The sequence below is a fragment of the Aspergillus piperis genome (genome assembly GCF_003184755.1).
Source record: "Aspergillus piperis CBS 112811 unplaced genomic scaffold BO85scaffold_9, whole genome shotgun sequence".
NCBI classification, from domain to species: Eukaryota; Fungi; Ascomycota; class Eurotiomycetes; order Eurotiales; family Aspergillaceae; genus Aspergillus; species Aspergillus piperis.
This window is the reverse complement of record NW_020291599.1, coordinates 975,321-992,670: the sequence shown is the minus strand read 5'-3', so window position 1 is coordinate 992,670 and position 17,350 is coordinate 975,321. Positions and strand designations below refer to the sequence as shown.

Here is a 17,350-nt window from a genome sequence, read left to right as displayed (position 1 = left end):
ACTCTATAGTATAGATTCTTCCATGCCATGACCATATCAGTCAGTAACATCAACTTGCATCTTCTGGTCTGTGCGCGTAGCCACAAAATGTATGGTGATGATTGGGAGAAGTGCGCAGACTCCGATGATAGCACACATGACTCCAGCTGCACCGCCCAGACCCAAAGTCTCGAACATGTCAGGGAAATAGAAAGGACCGATCTGGAACCATTAGCAGAGAGCTACTAACGCTTGGTGCTCTTTGACTTACAAAACCATACACATGTCGAAAGACGTTGATACAGACGCCGATACTGGTCGATGCTTCCTTGTAGCTGTCGATGGCGAACGAAATCAGGATTGTCGTTATGATTTGGTTCCCAAAACTGGCGATTGCTGCACCCACACATGGGGTCACGTTCCAGCTGGTAGCCTTCTGTAACTGGAAGCCCCATACGAGAAGGCCAGCAATTACAGTGGCAAATCCAATGTTTGAGAGCCATAGCCGGTCTGCGGGGCGGTGATATCCTCTTCTTTTATGCATGACTTGCAGAAACCGGTCTGACATAGGGCCACTCAACTGCTCGCCGAGGACACACCCGATAAAGATAGCAATGAACTGCAGACCGATTTGCTGCGAATCGAAGTCAAACTTCTCACCGAAAACGATTGGCATTTCGACAATCAGAGCAATGTTTCCATAGCAAAACACTATAGAATGAGCGAACGCAGGAATCAGCACCCTAGGCAGCCTCGTAAAAAGAAGTGGCTCGATAAATTCGCGAATCTTAAGGGGACGAGGGTTGATCCGGCGAGGGATAAACTTCTGGACGAAGCGAGATCTCGCCACCGCTGCATCAGAAAGACCACCGTCTGTCGGGATGTATAGCGTTTCTTCACCCAAGAGCAGGTAAGCGATGAACTGCCCGAAATTCATCATGGCGAATATCCAATAGATCCACTCAAACCCAATGTGCTTTGTGACAAAGCCCATGATGAATGGCCCACCTGGAGTTCCAAGGGTCAACATAAGTGTCCACCATCCAAGTTTCTGCGCTCGCTTCTCCGGCTCACACAGCTCCGTGATCACACCGCTGCCTATCCCCATAGGAGGAGAAATGAGGACTGCAGTGAGCACTCGAGTGGCCATTTGTGTCCCGTAGGTTGTACAACGAGCTCCGCCGATATTGCAAACCATACTTCCAAGGACGGAAAACAGGAAAACATGGTGTCGTCCGTAAGTAGAGGTAATAGGTCTCCAGAAAAGGGGACAAATTCCTAAAAGCAAGATCTGTATGGATGATCGAGGTGAGTCGGGCTATCCTTTCAACATAAAAGGGGAAGGAATTGACTCTGTCAAGGGAGGAAGAAGTAAAGATATCACGGACCTGGACAGAGGTGAGATAACTGGCTTGTGGCACGGTTACGTTGTACCTTTCAGCCATAATGTCGTAGGCCGGTATAATGCCGGCCGCCATGAAGGTTGCAGCCATCGAATGAAAGGCCACCATCAGGATTTGGGCATTCTTCTTCCAGACAGGCCAATTCTGAGGGTTGGTGGGAGAGGTATCGGTCCAAGAGCTCCTATTGGGCTGCTGGTCAGGTGGCGTGGGAGATACATTCTCAAGATGAACCTCTTCATGACCGTTCTTCTTCAGTGTGTCAGAGCGGGCCATGTCGGTGCCCATGGATACTTCTTCTGTCATGGCTGCAGAGAAGAGTATGCTGGGCGCAGATCGAGGCGTTGAGGTATGGTTGTAAAAAGAGATTAAGGCCAGAGGTGAGCGGTGTTGGTGAGGACTAACACTACCAACAGCTCTATACAAAGATACTAGTCTTCAGCCTACTTTATATTCCAGGCAGCCCTGCACCGCGGTGTGCGTTCCGGTCCCCTTGCAGGCCATGACCACGGGACCTGAGCTGAGCCAAGCTGAACGCCATATCAACAGAGCGCACGGTCCTTGGGCAGCTGGATGCCAAGAAGGTATATCATGCGGATCATCAATAATTAACCACTGATGAGAGGAATTGATTCCGAATTGTGAGCTCAGTAGTGGCCAACAACTTGCTACCCGAGGTTATACACTGCAGACCCAAGCCAACGCTGACCGGGATGGCATCCGACGGAATGTTCGGTGATGGGCGTCGGATGCGGGTCCGTTGATCTTGACCCAACTTTATAAGACCCTGATGCTGTCGCGAGTCTGGGGGAAGCTAATTGCTAGCATGTACCGGGGTTCAGGGGGTCTTGATCCGGGGTACGGATGGATCCCCGCATTTCACTGTCTCCAGATCTAACTTTCCGTGTCGGAAGTTCTATCGGCTAGATTCAGGGAAATGGCTCTCAACTTCGGATGTCGTCTTGGCTGGATGGATCATGTACTGTATGGACTTGTGGTTAGTTCTGTATTGAGTCCAGGGGTTCAAGGAGACATCTTAATGAGGACTGACGCGACTGATGACATTTTGATGGACAATCCGGCAGTTTCTACGGCACTCACCATCGCCATTGACTTTTGTCGTAGGATTCCTTGAGGAGGGTGCTTCTCGCAAGGACGTGTCTTTGGTGCCAAACCTGGCTATCCAGGATAGATGTGAATGCATGGCAGAGAGTCAACTGATATATTACTACTCACAGCAGACTAGAGCTTTCGATACTAGTGCACCTAGTAGTAGCTCAGGATAGCTTCCTCACAGTCAGGGGATGAGGGGATCAAAGCTACTAAAATAATCGGGGCAATGCTGGCCGAGCTATTTTTCCGTTGAATGACTGGCAACAATTTCTCCGTCTCGCTTGGCTGCTAAATCCCCGCGATTTACCCCAGATTCTAAGCGACAGCCTCTGCAGCCATTGACGGGCACTTAAACACCCTCAAGTCACTAATTTCTTCCTGTCATGCATCGCACACACTTCTTGGCCCTGCACAACAACATGTTGTCAATCTCCTCATTCGGGGTAATACAATCCGCACCTCAGCACTCTCACCACCACAAAAATTATAAGATGGCATACAATCTATTCTCCACAGAACCCTCCAATCCCACCTACAGGGTGCACCGCCATCTCCTTCAGACAGTACCACCACCACCATCACAATGCGACTCCTCCACCCCCTCATCCCAACCTCCCTCCTCCTCACCCTCACCACCGCAACCCTACACACTACTCAAACCAACACCACCATAACCCTAACCAACAACCGCCTCACCGCCAACTTCTCCAAATCCCAAGGCCGAATCACCGACCTCTACCTCGACAACCAAGACCTCCTCGGACCCCAATCCGGCGACACCGGCGTCGGCCCCTACCTCGACTGCTACTGCATCCCCTCAGGCTTCTACACCCCAGGCTCAACCTCCCCAACTCTCCAACTCCTCACGGGCGTCGACAAATCCGGAACCCACTATGCCGGTGTCCTCATGGACGAGACCTACCCGCCAACAGGCCAACACTTCCAGCAATACTGGTTCCTGCGCGACGGCGAAACCGGCCTACACACCTTCAGCCGATTAGCGTATTACAACGAGACGACGCCATACTTGCGCAACTTGCAGGAGTTTCGCACCCTGTTCCGTCCCAATACGGAGCTTTGGACGCATTTGACGTCCAGTGAGGTGCAGACTGCGCCGTTGCCCAGTACCAAGGCTGTCGAGGAGGAGGTGGTCGTGCAGGATGCCACTTGGACGTTTAATAATACTCCCGGTGATGCGTATTATGTCCAGTTTGCGGATTATTTTACTAAGTATACGTTTTCAAATGGTATGTTACACGTTTGTTTCTGTGTATGTGGCGTTGGGGGAGCATTGCTGACTTGTGGCTGTTTAACTAGCGTGGAGGGATAATTCGGTTCATGGCATGTATGCTGATGGGAGTACCTCGAATGGGAGTACGTTTGGGGCTTGGTTGGTTATGAATACCAAGGTATTTTGTATCCTGGAATGTTTACCGGAGTCGTGACTAATGAGGCAACTTGTGTTTTGTTTAGGATACTTACTACGGTGTATGTCACTACGTTCTTTCAGCCGGGGTGAAACATACTGACAACCTGCATAGGGGCCCCTGCACTCGGATCTCACCGTCGACGGCATCGTCTACAATTACCTCGTGTCCAATCACCACGGCGAAGGCACTCCCAACATTACCTACGGCTTTGATCGCACCTTCGGCCCTCAGTACTATCACTTCAACGGCGGAAAGGGCTCCACTGCGTCTCTGAAGGAGCTGAAATCTGATGCAGAATCCCTAGCAGATCCGAGCTGGAACGTCGACTTCTACGACTCCATCGCCAAACACGTCGTCGGATACGCCCCCTCCAGCCAACGCGGCAGCGTTCAAGGGAAGATCGAGCTTCCCAAAGGTGCCACTAGACCTATCGCGGTCCTGACCGTGGACGGACAGTATTTCCAGGACAACTCGGTGAACTCATCCTCATACCAGTACTGGGCTGAGATCGACGACTCCGGACATTTCAACGTGGACCACGTCAAGGAGGGACCCTACCGACTTACTGTATACGCCGACGGCATCTTTGGCGACTTCGTACGCGACGGCGTGCAAGTGAAGGCCGGCAAGAAAACCACTATTCAAGAAACCTGGGAGGCAGAGTCCGCAGGCACCGAGATCTGGCGACTAGGCACGCCAGACAAGTCTTCCGGGGAGTTTCGACACGGCGTTGCGAAGGACCCTACGCACCCGCTTCACCCTCCAGAGTACCTGATCTACTGGGGTGCATACGACTGGCAGTCGGACTTCCCTGACGGAATCAACTATACCATCGGCACCAGCGATCCCGCAACCGATCTGAACACTGTCCACTGGTCAGTATTCGGGCCGACACCGAACGATCCGCGCGTCGAATACGACACCACGCACGACTGGACGATCAACTTCTCTCTGAGTGAGGACGATCTCGCAGAGCGGTCCACGGCCACGTTGACCATTCAATTAGCGGGAGCGAAAGCGGCATCCGGCAACACAGACGTGTACAATGCGTCGGAACCATATGCCAATCTCGCGTTGGAGAGTTACATCAACGACCAGGCGGAGCCCCTGACCCTTCTAGTTGGGTTCAAACAGTCAAGTAGCTGCATTGTGCGGTCGGCTGTGAGTTGCTATCAGGTCCGCTCGCGCATGGAGTTCCCGACGGATTGGCTGAAAGTCGGCAATAACGTTTTGACCTTGCATCTCCCGTATAATGCGACGGATACGGAGACGGCGATTTTGCCGGCGACGGTGTATGTGCAGTATGATGCGTTGAGGTTGGAGGTTTCGTAGAAGAGGAAGAATAATGTGTTTAGGCTTTTGTCGAACGTTATATATGGACATCCTGCAGGTAGCAAAGAGACCGTGATGAGTGCTGCTTTTAGTGTGATAATGTGAAAAGAACAATTCCACCAGCGGAAATGACAGATATCATAAGTAGGATTAATGACTCTATAGTAGACTGCTAACATCTCAATGCTTATCAGGCCAGCGCTTGTTATAACTCGCGGTCATTAGATATAATGAAAGTGTCGAACACTTTCTGTCTGCAGTCGATCGCGGCCAGATTCCTATCATCCTATCTGTCATTGGCTCTGAAGAAGCTCGAGCCACTCAGCTGTGTCAATTCTCATAATTGAGATCAGACGCCACGCCACCAATCTGAGCCAGTGGTGGTCCGTTCCAATGTCAGCATAACCGAGGCAGTTCCGGGTAACTTGGCCGATTGTCTGATGGTGAGCATCACGCGCCATTCTGCATATACGACAGGTCATTCACTTTGCTGGCACTGCTTCACAGGCAGTGCGCGATTGCGTCTTGGATCTTGCAATATTGACCCCTTTATTGGGGACACAAGTTCGAATTTCTGTAAGGTATTGACGATAATGAGAACGGCGAAGAGGGTCCAAAGCTGAAGCTAACCGTGGTGTCGGTGAACTTTCAGATGATCGGCCTTTTCCTAATGTGGTAAAAGCCTCGGCCCATCGGGGCATGCTTTAAGGGATACTAATCCACTCGCATTGATTGGCAACAATGACTTAAAACCAGACCGTGGACGGATTTACTTCCCCGCATTCTTCCTTCTGCAGCCCTTGTTTTATTTCCGCAAGGTTCTGAGTTTCTTTTTCTTTGTTGTGGTATTTGAAGCTGTGACATAGCAACAACGCGACCATGTCGAAGACCTTCACCCGCGCCGAGGTTGCGCAGCACAACACGGAGGACTCTGTTTGGTGCATTATCGATCACCGCGTGTACGATTTGACCGATTTTATCGACGCACATCCCGGTGGCAGTGTTGTTTTGAACCAAGTCGCCGGCACGGATGCCACGGTCGATTTCTATAATCTTCATCGACAGGAAGTCCTCGAGAAATACAAGGATCTTTGCATTGGAACGGTAGCCGGCGAAACCCCAGAGATTGTCACCCCCGAGCCCGGCAGCCTGAGCCAGGTTCCTTACGCCGAGCCTCTATGGCTGCGTCCGCAATTCAAGAGCCCCTACTTTAATGACAGCCATCGCCGCCTTCAGAAAGCTCTCCGGGAGTTCACGGATCGCTATATTACCCCTGAGGCACAGGAGAAGGAGAAGGATGGCACCTATATCAGTCAGGAGTTGATCGATCGCATGGCAGAGGCAGGAATTCTAGCAATGCGCTTGGGTCCGGGAAAGCACTTGCACGGGCGGAAGCTGCTGGGTGGTGTCATCGATGGAAAGGAGTTCGATTACTTGCATGATATGGTGCTCTCCCAGGAGTTGGTGAGATCTAATGCTCGAGGTTAGTTGGCTCTTCATGGTGGCCTGGGCCGGTGGGACATTGTACTGACTGTTAGCAGGCTTCCAGGACGGTAACATGGCAGGCATGTGTATTAGTTTGACTGCCGTCCAGCAGTGGCTTCGCAATGAGCCTCTTCGGCAGAAGATCACAGACGAGGTTCTGTCTGGAAAGAAGAAGATGTGTCTGGCGGTTACCGAGGCATTCGCCGGTAGTGATGTCGCTGGTCTTCGCACAACCGCGAAGAAAACCCCTGATGGCAAGCACTTCATCGTGAACGGAACCAAGTACGTATAGCTCGGTCCTTCGATCAGAGGTACAAGAACTTACGATTATTCCAGGAAATGGATCACCAATGGCATGTTCTGCGACTACTTTGTCACTGGCTGCCGAACCGAAAAGGGTTTCTCAGTGCTCCTGATTCCCCGTGACGAAGGAGTCGAGACTAAGCAGATTAAGACCTCCTACTCGACAGCAGCTGCCACCGCGTTTGTTCAGTTCGAGAACGTCAAGGTCCCTGTGGAGAACCTTCTGGGTGAGGAGGATAAGGGTTTCATTGTGATTATGAGCAACTTCAACCACGAGCGCTTCATGATGTGTTGCAGTGTGATCCGCATGTGCATGACCGTTGTGGAGGAGTGCATGAAGTGGTGTAACCAACGCATCGTCTTTGGCAAGAAGCTGATTGAGCAGCCTGTTATGCGGCAAAAGTAAGTTTCCGACGTTGTTGTTGGGTTTCTAACAGGCTAACATATCTCAGACTTGCCCGGATGATCTCACTTTGCGAATCGAACCAGGCCTGGCTGGAATCTATTGCATACCAGATGTGCAACATGACCTATGCGCAGCAGTCGGCTAATCTGGGTGGTCCCATCGGCCTGCTGAAGTCTCATGCCACCCGCTCCGCACAGGAGATCGCCGACCTTGCGACCAACATCTTTGGTGGACGGGGTTTGACCCAGACTGGCATGGGTAAGGTCATTGAGATGTTCCACCGGACATACAAGTTTGATGCCATCTTGGGTGGTACGGAGGAGATTCTGGCCGACCTGGGAGTTCGTCAGGCGATGAAGAAGTTCCCCAAGGCGATGTTGTAGATATTGCATTTTTAATCGAAGGCCCTGCGGGACAGGGTATAGTTTATAGTCATCGGGTATTGGTCATCTGCCTTTTGCATAAGATGTGATTGTACACAAAGGTCATTGAACCAATCTGATCCTCGAGGTCGTGCTACCATCGTCTGTCCATCATAAGCATTTAGAGAAGCCTTCGTACTTCTGAAACGGGTTCGAGGAATTGATAGATGCCGCCACCAATAGCAGTCGGCTTATGGCACAGGTTCCTGCAGGAAGTAAGGTTATCGGACTTGAGACATTCTCGGAGAGTTCTTTGGGTTTGGGAATAAAGTTGAAGCTGTAAGTATTTAAATAGCTCAAGCAATATTTTCGTCGCAGCTGTCCAATCGTCCATTCTCTATGTCAAGCATGAGATTATTAAAGAGAGAAGCGCCTGGGATCACTGCTTTGGTGGATGGTCCTTATCACTCTCCTGTGTCACCCCAAGTAGCCTTGTCGGCTAACGTAATTGGGTGCTGCCCCCCTATATCATCGGCAGATCCTCGTCCGAGCATTTTCTGTACTCTCATGCTTATAGGTTATCCTCTAGTAAGGAGTAAACGCTGTGGTAGTATATAATTAGTAGAGTCGAAACTTAGGACAGTGGTTGATCGAATCAGTTCATCATTATACTATCATGTGTCGTGAAATATATATGTAGTAACAACTAAATCATTAAACAACTCTGGCCCAGTCTATGATGACATTCATTGACTTAGCAAAACGTCCAGTAAGTCAAGACTTAGTAGTTGTATTCTGAATGTATTAGCACCATTGAACTAATATGTGAAGTGATAAATTGATTGTAGTATAGTAGATGGTGTTAACTATCTGGGAAGGCGCGGTCCTGACTAATCATAGATTACGAGGTTCTCCGCAGGCTGCAATGAAGTCGTAAGCGCCCTCAAGTCCTCTCTTAAATACACACATCTTCACACTCACATCTCGCTCTTTCCCCCTTCAGAAACCATCTTTGCCATCCATCAATATGGCTGAAAGGACTGGTTCCTTGAGCTCAGACAGTGTGTTGGCGATCGCCGCAACAGCTCTTCGCGCAGATGGGGCCGCGCCGCCTAGCCTCAAGACGCCATACGAGGCGATCGCTCTAGTCGGCCATGCGTCCATGACAGCAGTCGGCTTTCGCTTAGTTGGACTTGGGGAAGACCACACGCTAGGTACGTGCGATGCGAACACTGCAAGGTGATAAAGTACGCCCTACTGATGATTTTCAACCTCGCAGAAAACCAATCCGATAGCCCCTCACTCCCCGCAGAATGGAACGCCAACACGGCCTTTGCCTTCCGCTACGCCCACTCACAGTCGTCGATGCAATATCTGCTCAAGATTAGCCGACTTGGAAATAATGCTGTCATTTTCGCCTTGGCTTTGGGCGATGACAGAACGACATCTTTTGATCTTCCGGTGAAAGACTATGTCTCCGAATCCGCGCTTCCCTTGCCCCCTACCGCCGAGGATCTCCCAGCAGCACTTCGCGAAGCGTTTATATCTCCCTCTCGTATTCAGGACTTGATCGGATTATTCAAGATCAACGTCATTCAGAAGCTGGCGCCTGGACTGTATAAAGAAGGCTACGAAGATTCCGACCAGCCACAGGAGACGTTGCGCGAAAGAACTCTGGAAAGACCTCCACGCCATGATCCTCTACGAGACGATCCGATGCCCCAACCCGCTCGCCCGTACCCATTTGACGACCCCCTGGCGGTGCCTCCCCGACGACCCGTCCCAGCTGGGGATTTTCCGCCACCAGGATTCGAGGATGAGTTCGAGATCCAGAGACCCCCTCGAGGATACCCGGGAGGTATGGGAGGAAGAAACCCGATGAACATTGGAGACCGAGATTTGTACCCAGCGGGACTAGGTCCGAATGATCCTTTGCGAGGAGGTATAGGCCCTGGGCTGGGAGGTGGCGGCGGTGGTGGCATGCACCCCACGTTCGATGATCCTCTGTTTGGTGGACCTCGTGGACAAGGGTACGATCCTCAAGCACCACCAGGCTCGCGGTATGATCCGGTAGGTCCCGGACAAGGGGCACCGTTTGGACGAGGACAGGGGCCGTATGGGGGACGCGGATTTGGCGGAGGGTTCGGGGGATTTGGTGGTGACATCATTTAAGCGCGGCGGCTGAGGCTTGGGGGCGGGAACTTTTGCAGACCAAAGTTTGTTTGAAAACTACACCGTACATAACTAGTTAGTGCACGACGTGATGACACAGAATGAGTGATGATATGATCTTTGTATGTATATGAATGTTGAGATTAGTGTTATTCTGTTATGAACCAATTGGTATGCTTTATCTCGTGCAATTAGTAATTCAATAAGTGTGTTGTTGTTCTTCTGTTCCCCTCCACACCGATGCTTTTTGTGGCGGGTACCATAGAAAGCTGGAATAATTTCTGGGGCAAGAAAAGGGCGAAAAAAGAATAAGAACAGGGTAAGTGTGGCTGATGCACAAGCTGGAAGGGGAAGGCGGGCGGTGTGGCGCACGGACTTGGGAAGCCCAGTTTTGGTTTTGGGCGAGTTTTGCACGAGCAGCAAGAACATACTGCTAGTTGTACCTCTGACCACCACCAACTACCAGCAGCCACCAGCGACCACCGCCATCCCAGCTCACACCTCCCTTTCCTCATTCTCTCTTGTCATTCCCCTCCCCCCCAATCCCTCCACATTTCAAACCCCCTTATTTGCCCCTCTTATCTTTCTTCAATCTGTGGGTGACAGGGCTTGCTGTCCCATTCTTGGTCCGTCGTTCAATTTCCGTTGGTGCACCGTGTCTCGTCCGACCGACCTGGTTCCCCCCCTCTAAGAAATCCACGCCTCCCTCACGAGACCTCCCCTCCCCAGTTGGTCCCGCTCCACCAACCCCCCTCGGTTGCAGTCATCTTGAACTCGCTCTCTTTCCCCCCACCACCACCCTTATTCTCGCTCTTGGTGGTTACTTTCAATGGACAATAACATGGAGATCGATACGGCGCGGTCGCCCGAACCTCACCACCTCTCCCCGACTACCGACCCGGGGTCCATACCCACCCTCGATGGATGGATCGAAAGCTTGATGACCTGCAAGCAACTAGCGGAGGAAGATGTCCGGAGGCTTTGTGATCGGGTGTGTGCCGCTTCTGCTGGGAAATTTGGGTGTATTCGAAAATGAATAGTCCTAATCGTGGTCGTGTTTTTCTACATAGGCAAGAGAGGTTCTGCAGGATGAGTCGAACGTGCAGCCCGTGGTATGTGATTGACTTTTCTGCTGTTGTTGTTGTGGCCTGCCTTCCCGCGCTGCCCGGCTCTGCTCGTGGCCCCGCGGCCGTTGCGACCGATCGGGACTGACTCTTTCCAATCTATAGAAATGTCCAGTGACTGTGTGCGGTGACATACACGGTCAGTTCCATGATCTGATGGAGCTGTTCCGCATTGGTGGCCCCAATCCGGATACAAACTACCTGTTTATGGGTGAGTTGGCGTGTTACCGCTTATGCCAGTCGTCCCCCTTGGCTCACCCGCCCGCCCACTAGGTGACTACGTCGACCGTGGTTACTACTCTGTAGAGACCGTCACGCTCCTTGTCTGCCTCAAAATCCGTTACCCCCAGCGTATCACCATCCTGCGAGGAAACCACGAGTCGCGCCAGATCACGCAAGTCTACGGCTTCTACGATGAGTGCCTGCGCAAGTACGGCAACGCTAACGTGTGGAAATACTTCACCGACCTTTTCGACTACCTCCCCCTCACCGCACTTATCGAGAACCAGATCTTCTGTCTGCACGGCGGTCTGAGTCCGTCGATCGACACCCTCGACAACATCCGCTCTCTGGATCGGATTCAGGAGGTCCCGCACGAGGGTCCCATGTGCGACCTTCTGTGGAGTGACCCCGACGACCGATGCGGCTGGGGTATCTCTCCCCGTGGTGCTGGATACACATTCGGGCAGGATATTTCGGAGGCATTTAATCACAACAATGGCTTGACTCTGGTGGCACGGGCGCACCAGCTGGTAATGGAGGGTTACAACTGGTCCCAGGATAGAAATGTGGTCACGATTTTCTCCGGTATGCTGCACTGCAGAATTTGGCTCACATCACGCGTGATATGGCGGTCATGGCTAACTATGTCTCTCCAGCTCCTAACTACTGCTACCGCTGCGGTAACCAAGCCGCAATTATGGAAATTGACGAGCATCTGAAATATACCTTGTATGCGGTGACCCCACCATTTCAATCGGAGAAAGTATTTACTGACGCAATCTACAGCTTACAATTCGATCCCTGCCCGCGCGCAGGAGAACCCATGGTCTCGAGGCGCACACCCGACTACTTCCTGTGATTTGATTTTTGTGATAGACATAACCGGCTCACCTCTGGCAAGTTGAGGTTCTCCGACCCTTCGAAAGGGCTCCAGGGACGTTTGGCAACAGAAAGACACAACCAAGGCGGTCTGGCCTAAATAATTGTATGTCCGTATTTCTGACCGTGTTGATACCAATTCATGAAAATAAAAGACGTTCCGAGACTTGTTCGTTTTTCTATACCGTCATAATACATACAATGTGCATTTTGGTATCCTGTTGCCACCCGGTGGGGTGGTGTCGCTGCCTGAAACCGGTATGCGCTTCAGGTAGACATACACCACACATGCATTGTGAGCTTTGAGCCCAATATGACAGACCAACCGTAGTCGTTAATCAATTTCTACCCATCTGTCATGCTTTCAGGCATACCTGAGCATTTGCTGGAATGTGTTCTGCTTTGTTGCCCGTCCTCTGCTCTATTCGATGAGCTTCCCAACTCTTCTTTCTATTTTCAACGAATGCAAAGAAGTGGTGAACTTTGTAAATTTGATGGTACCTGAATATACTATACGTCATGCACACGTCACACTTCTTCAGCAATACAAAGGTAATGTTGGCATATACGACTAGTGTCTTCAAATATGTACAGACAAGACAAGACATCTAGTATTACAATCATGACAAATCACAGGCATAATAAACAAGGACACGCACACATAGAAAAGCAAAGGCTAGGCTCAAGGGAGAAAAACAACAAAACAAAACACAGCATAGAAATGCTATACAAAATTTAGATCTTCATCCCCTGAGCCTTCTTGGCCAATAACTCCTCGACTTCCTTCTCATGTTTGGAGAAGTTGTCGACGAGGTTATCCCACATCTTAGGCTCGTGCTCGTGGCGCTTGTTGCTTGTCCAGGCGTAGTCGGTGATGGTGAATGGGCGACTCGACTCGAACATGAATGCCATTGAGGCTTCGGAGATGCGCATCGCTGGCGGGTCCACTTCCGTGGCGGCTTTGAATTCTTCGTAGGCGACGCCGTGGGGGACCACTGTTGTTCAGTGAGTTAGATGGATGGTCTCTCTGGGTTGGGATTGGGGTGATGCTTACTGCCACATTCGAAGGAGACACTTCCGGGCTGGAAGGCGTCGGAACGACCGCCGTAGTCACCGTAGATGAGCCCCATCAGTTCGGAGGCGGCGTTGCGGTGGTAGTATGGAGGGCGGTAGGTGTCTGTTTTAGTTATTGTTAGCGAGGTGGGAGAGTCAAGTGATTTCACTTTGTGGGAGGCACGTACGCGATGCAACATCCCAGCGAGGAGAGAAGATGAGTAGATCGGCCAAAGGAGCAGTGGGATCCCGAGACTTGGCTGTAAGGACACAGAAGATGGAGGGGTCCATATGATCAACAGAGATGGAGCCGACGTTGACGAACTTGGTCATGTCGTACTTGTAAGGCACCTGTATGATATATTAGTCTACTTTTGGTTGGAAACATGCTGGACAGGGGAGTAGCATACATAGTTGCCATGCCAGGCAACCACGTCAAAAGGACTGTGGTTCTGTGTGCTCTTGAAGAACTTTCCGCCCAGCTTGTACACAATCTCCCAAGGCTCCTTGGAGATCTCATACTTGGCCGTAGGGTAGAGGAAGTCCCGTGCATTGGCGAGACCGTTGGCACCCAAGGGTCCCAGCTCAGGGAGTTCAAATTGACTACCCCAGATTTCAAGGATGTAACCACGAGAAGGCCCATCAGGAAGCTCTACGCGGAAACGGATGCCGCGTTGGATAATGACAATCTCTCCAGGCTGGACGAACAAGGGGCCAAACTCGGTCTGGATGTCCAGTGCACCCTGTTGAGGGACGATGGCCATCTCACCATCCGAGTTGACAAAAGCCTTCTTGGTCATGCTGGTGTTAGCAGTGTAGACGTGGGTGGCCAAGCCTTCTCGGAGGGTTGGCTCGCCGGAGCCAGCCACGGTCTTCAGACCAGAGACAAAGTCTACTTCGCCATTGGTTGGAATGTCAAAAGGGTGCCAGGCAAGCTGGGTAGGGGAGACATGGACGCGGGGGTTCAAAGGGAGAAAGTTGGATTCTGTGTCCTTGTTGTCAGGAAGATCAGTCTGTAGTCAAAGTTAGTATGTAGCAACTGTCAATAATAGACCTGCCAACATACGAATCCCTGGTGGGCAACAGCCGGACGGGCACGGTACAGCCATGCTTTCTTGTTGCAATGTCTCGGGGCAATGAAAGCCGTGGCCGTCATCTGCTCGGCGTACAGGCCAAAGCGGACGTTACGAGGGCTGTTTTGGCCCTGTGGAAGGGTGCCAGGCACAGCCTCGGAGGCGAACCTAGTAGATTAACTACATCAGCCAGTTGAATCGCTAGATGCAGGAGAACGCTTTGACATACGAGTTGCCGAATCCGGCTTGGTACTGTTACGCTTGAGTTAGCGACAGTAAGCAGAGGATAGGCATTGGCACAAGACACGTACTTCATACGGATCATTCCGCCTGGTAGCGAAGGAGGGAATGGTGCCATCCTTCTGTGTCTCTGCCCAGTGGAAGATCTTCTGGTATTCTTTGGGGTCGGCGAGGTCACTTGTGGAGGGCATGATGGGTGGTAGGTCTCAGGAAAGGAGCTATTGTAGGGGTAAAGGGGAGTTTGAGAAGAGGATAGTGCGTTTATAGAGTCATGAATCGTGATATATGGGGAGGAGAGCCGGGGCAGGTTCCAGCAGGCTCATATACTTGAGCTGGTGGAGTCGGTCCAAGCGGGAAGCCATTATGAAGCAATTAATCAGACCGCTGGCCATCCGGATATCCGGGCCAGCTGATTCCAAGACAGCAAGTCAGGATGGATGGATGAGACCAGAGTTTGGGAGTATTGGATGGGTTGCATACAATATGGGAAGTTGGAAAGTAATTGGGGGACTGTTCGGCAGATGTCGAGGGGGTAGTGTTGCCGAGAGCAGTAGAAGCCATGAGGAACTCAGGCAACATCAGGCACCTCAGGCATCAGCCAGTGGAGCGACCCCACATGAGTCAGGCCTGAGTAACGGTGGGGAAGTTCGCCCGCCTTTGCGCTTGCGGGGACACCCCCGGGTAGCAGCCACCGCTGGAATTGCCGATGTATACTACTTGGTATACACTCCAAAAAGCAATGTCTCCTTTATATCAATAGCTCACAGCTTACGGTGACACAGACAAAAGTAATAATAGCATAGGATGTGTTAAAGGCATGGTATTTGAATTTCTTCTATGTAACTCCATGAGAACTATGGAGTAGATCGCCGTCTAATTCAACAAGCTAATCTTGCCTGCCGTCAAGGCAAATACAATAGGCATATAGACACCCATCCCAGCCTCTCTAAGGGCTTGAACATGCTCGACCCGTCTTCTAGACGCAAACTGCGCTTCAGAAATCTCGCCACAGCTCCCCAGAGGTCCGTAGGCAAATCTTCGCTCCGTAGACCACGGACTACCCCCGTTGACAAACTGTACCCAACGCGTCCGCATCTCCTGACCGACAGCTTGTGCAGCAGGGTTGAAGGACAGGTCGACGCCATCAAACAGAAACAGCAGGTCAACGGCATGATGGGCTCGACTGGAAGCCTGCCACGGGTTGGCCTGGTCAACCACATACTTGTAGACTCGTTTCCCTGCTGCCTGCAGTTTCTCGGCTACGACTTCCACCGGCAGAGTATAACGGACATCATTCACAAGATCCAGTGCACCCAGCTTGCAAGCAGTTGGTCGATCAGCAACAACCTGATACATCTTGCGTAACTTTGTGCCCCATTTCTCGTCCTGCTCAAACGCTGCAGTAATTGCCTCGCCATCGAATGTCTCGATTCCGTTCCTCCAGATGACCGACTGCGCGGGGATAAGTAAATGCTTTCAAAGGCTGCAATAAAGGGGCACCCACCTCATACTCGGTATCGCCAATCATGAGTTCGTCCACCAATTCAGACTTGCCTTCCCATCCTTGAAAGTCCTCATCCTCTTGTATCCACATGGTGTTCACATTGCACTCCTTCAATGCCTGCAATAGAGCGGGCACCGACGACAGCCGGAGCGACGGCTCGCCTAGTTCCTGCACCTTGGCTTCCAGCGCCTTGATGAGACCTTGGCCCTTCTCAACTGGCAAGGGAGAAGAGAGATAGAGGGATCCAGAAGCCAGAACAGCCCTCTTAACAGGTGTACCAGTGACCAGATGAGCATGAGTATATACCGCCCCAGCACTCTCTCCAGCCAATGTGATGTTGTTCTGTAGGGATACCAATTAGCTTCAGTAGACAGACCACCGCGTGACGTAGTACATACTGGATCGCCTCCAAAGGCGGAGATGTTGTTCCGCACCCATTCAATACCCAGTTTCTGATCCTTGACAGCAAGGTTCTTCTCCTTGCCGTCACCAAAGCTGAAGATATTGAGTCGGTAGTTGATTGAGACGAAGATGATAGGCTGGCCGGTTTTGATAGAGTCCGCGACGATCTTGGCGGGATCTATTCATTCTGTTGTCAGTTTCTGATGATGGAAGACTCTTGACCTTTCTTACCGCAGATTTTCGATGCAGCTGAGCAAAAAGTCACCACCTGGGATCCTCCTGTGGAAGATAATCAGCCACTAATCAATACAGATATCGACGATAAGTCCTTGGTATATACCATAAATCCACAAAAGCACAGGAAGAGGTCCCTTGGCAGAAGACACCGGAGGACAGGTAATATCCAGGTTCAGACATTCAAACTCGTCCTCAGGCTCTTTTCCAATTGGAAAGTCCTCCGGAATGCGCAACAAATGGCGAACGTCAACATCGACCTGTGGACACCTCGGCCTACCCAAGATTGAATCCAATATCAGCACTCATTCACGCGTCTAGCATGGAAGGATTCAGAGCAGTACCCATATTGAGAAGCATCAACCACAGCGTCCCCAAAGTCATCCACCGGCTGAGCCCGCTCAAACCGCGCGGGGACAGATGCGTACTTGATACCCCGAAACTCATTCACCGTGACTCCCTCCGACCCCCTCTCAATACCCGTAAACGTCGCACGAAGACCCTGATGTTGCACTAGCGGAGATGCCATTTTGCCAATACCAATACTTTCATAGTATGCTACACGCGAAGAAGAGGAAGTATGACCGAAGACAATATACAGGACAGTCCAGCCGGAAAGACAGGCGGGGATGGTGCC

The 17,350-nt window shown here is 51.3% G+C and overlaps 8 protein-coding genes across 8 annotated transcripts; 4 read left to right on the top strand and 4 right to left on the bottom strand.

Annotated features, from left to right (window-relative positions):
• Nucleotides 1-36: 36 nt before the first annotated feature.
• On the bottom strand, nt 37-1,685 carry BO85DRAFT_438777 (MFS multidrug transporter; the record flags this gene model as incomplete). Its single annotated transcript, XM_025658688.1, has 3 exons — nt 37-201; nt 251-1,270; nt 1,368-1,685. 3 exons carry the CDS (start codon nt 1,683-1,685, stop codon nt 37-39), a joined length of 1,503 nt encoding a protein of 500 aa, XP_025515612.1.
• Nucleotides 1,686-3,075: 1,390 nt separating this feature from the next.
• Nucleotides 3,076-5,278, top strand: rglB (polysaccharide lyase family 4 protein; the record flags this gene model as incomplete). Its single annotated transcript, XM_025657043.1, has 4 exons — nt 3,076-3,739; nt 3,810-3,901; nt 3,966-3,980; nt 4,034-5,278. 4 exons carry the CDS (start codon nt 3,076-3,078, stop codon nt 5,252-5,254), a joined length of 1,992 nt encoding a protein of 663 aa, XP_025515611.1. The 3' UTR covers nt 5,255-5,278.
• Nucleotides 5,279-6,133: 855 nt separating this feature from the next.
• BO85DRAFT_421578 (acyl-CoA dehydrogenase family protein) lies at nt 6,134-7,969 on the top strand (the record flags this gene model as incomplete). Its single annotated transcript, XM_025657934.1, has 4 exons — nt 6,134-6,737; nt 6,796-7,021; nt 7,076-7,444; nt 7,495-7,969. The coding sequence occupies 4 exons, from the start codon at nt 6,134-6,136 to the stop codon at nt 7,829-7,831; spliced, it is 1,536 nt and encodes a 511-aa protein (XP_025515610.1). The 3' UTR covers nt 7,832-7,969.
• A 788-nt stretch (nt 7,970-8,757) lies between these two features.
• BO85DRAFT_469037 (proteasome inhibitor PI31 family protein) lies at nt 8,758-10,162 on the top strand. The gene is made up of 2 exons (XM_025662309.1): nt 8,758-9,024; nt 9,090-10,162. Exons 1-2 carry the CDS (start codon nt 8,838-8,840, stop codon nt 9,980-9,982), a joined length of 1,080 nt encoding a protein of 359 aa, XP_025515609.1. The 5' UTR covers nt 8,758-8,837; the 3' UTR covers nt 9,983-10,162.
• BO85DRAFT_308260 (uncharacterized protein) lies at nt 10,019-10,498 on the bottom strand. Its single transcript, XM_025655404.1, has one exon. The coding sequence runs from the start codon at nt 10,409-10,411 to the stop codon at nt 10,055-10,057; it is 357 nt and encodes a 118-aa protein (XP_025515608.1). The 5' UTR covers nt 10,412-10,498; the 3' UTR covers nt 10,019-10,054.
• A 13-nt stretch (nt 10,499-10,511) lies between these two features.
• On the top strand, nt 10,512-12,371 carry BO85DRAFT_449652 (serine/threonine-protein phosphatase). The gene is made up of 6 exons (XM_025660201.1): nt 10,512-10,973; nt 11,053-11,094; nt 11,212-11,317; nt 11,380-11,913; nt 11,985-12,057; nt 12,115-12,371. The coding sequence occupies exons 1-6, from the start codon at nt 10,824-10,826 to the stop codon at nt 12,185-12,187; spliced, it is 978 nt and encodes a 325-aa protein (XP_025515607.1). The 5' UTR covers nt 10,512-10,823; the 3' UTR covers nt 12,188-12,371.
• A 279-nt stretch (nt 12,372-12,650) lies between these two features.
• Nucleotides 12,651-15,075, bottom strand: BO85DRAFT_421570 (putative homogentisate 1,2-dioxygenase). Its single transcript, XM_025657933.1, has 7 exons — nt 14,645-15,075; nt 14,563-14,585; nt 14,327-14,501; nt 13,671-14,273; nt 13,449-13,611; nt 13,262-13,384; nt 12,651-13,202 (listed from the first exon to the last, which is right to left on the bottom strand). The coding sequence occupies exons 1-7, from the start codon at nt 14,762-14,764 to the stop codon at nt 12,943-12,945; spliced, it is 1,467 nt and encodes a 488-aa protein (XP_025515606.1). The 5' UTR covers nt 14,765-15,075; the 3' UTR covers nt 12,651-12,942.
• Nucleotides 15,076-15,446: 371 nt separating this feature from the next.
• BO85DRAFT_520393 (putative carboxylesterase) lies at nt 15,447-17,242 on the bottom strand (the record flags this gene model as incomplete). Its single annotated transcript, XM_025665134.1, has 6 exons — nt 15,447-16,025; nt 16,078-16,419; nt 16,476-16,657; nt 16,711-16,758; nt 16,820-16,989; nt 17,058-17,242. The coding sequence occupies 6 exons, from the start codon at nt 17,240-17,242 to the stop codon at nt 15,447-15,449; spliced, it is 1,506 nt and encodes a 501-aa protein (XP_025515605.1).
• Between the last annotated feature and the right edge of the window lie 108 nt (nt 17,243-17,350).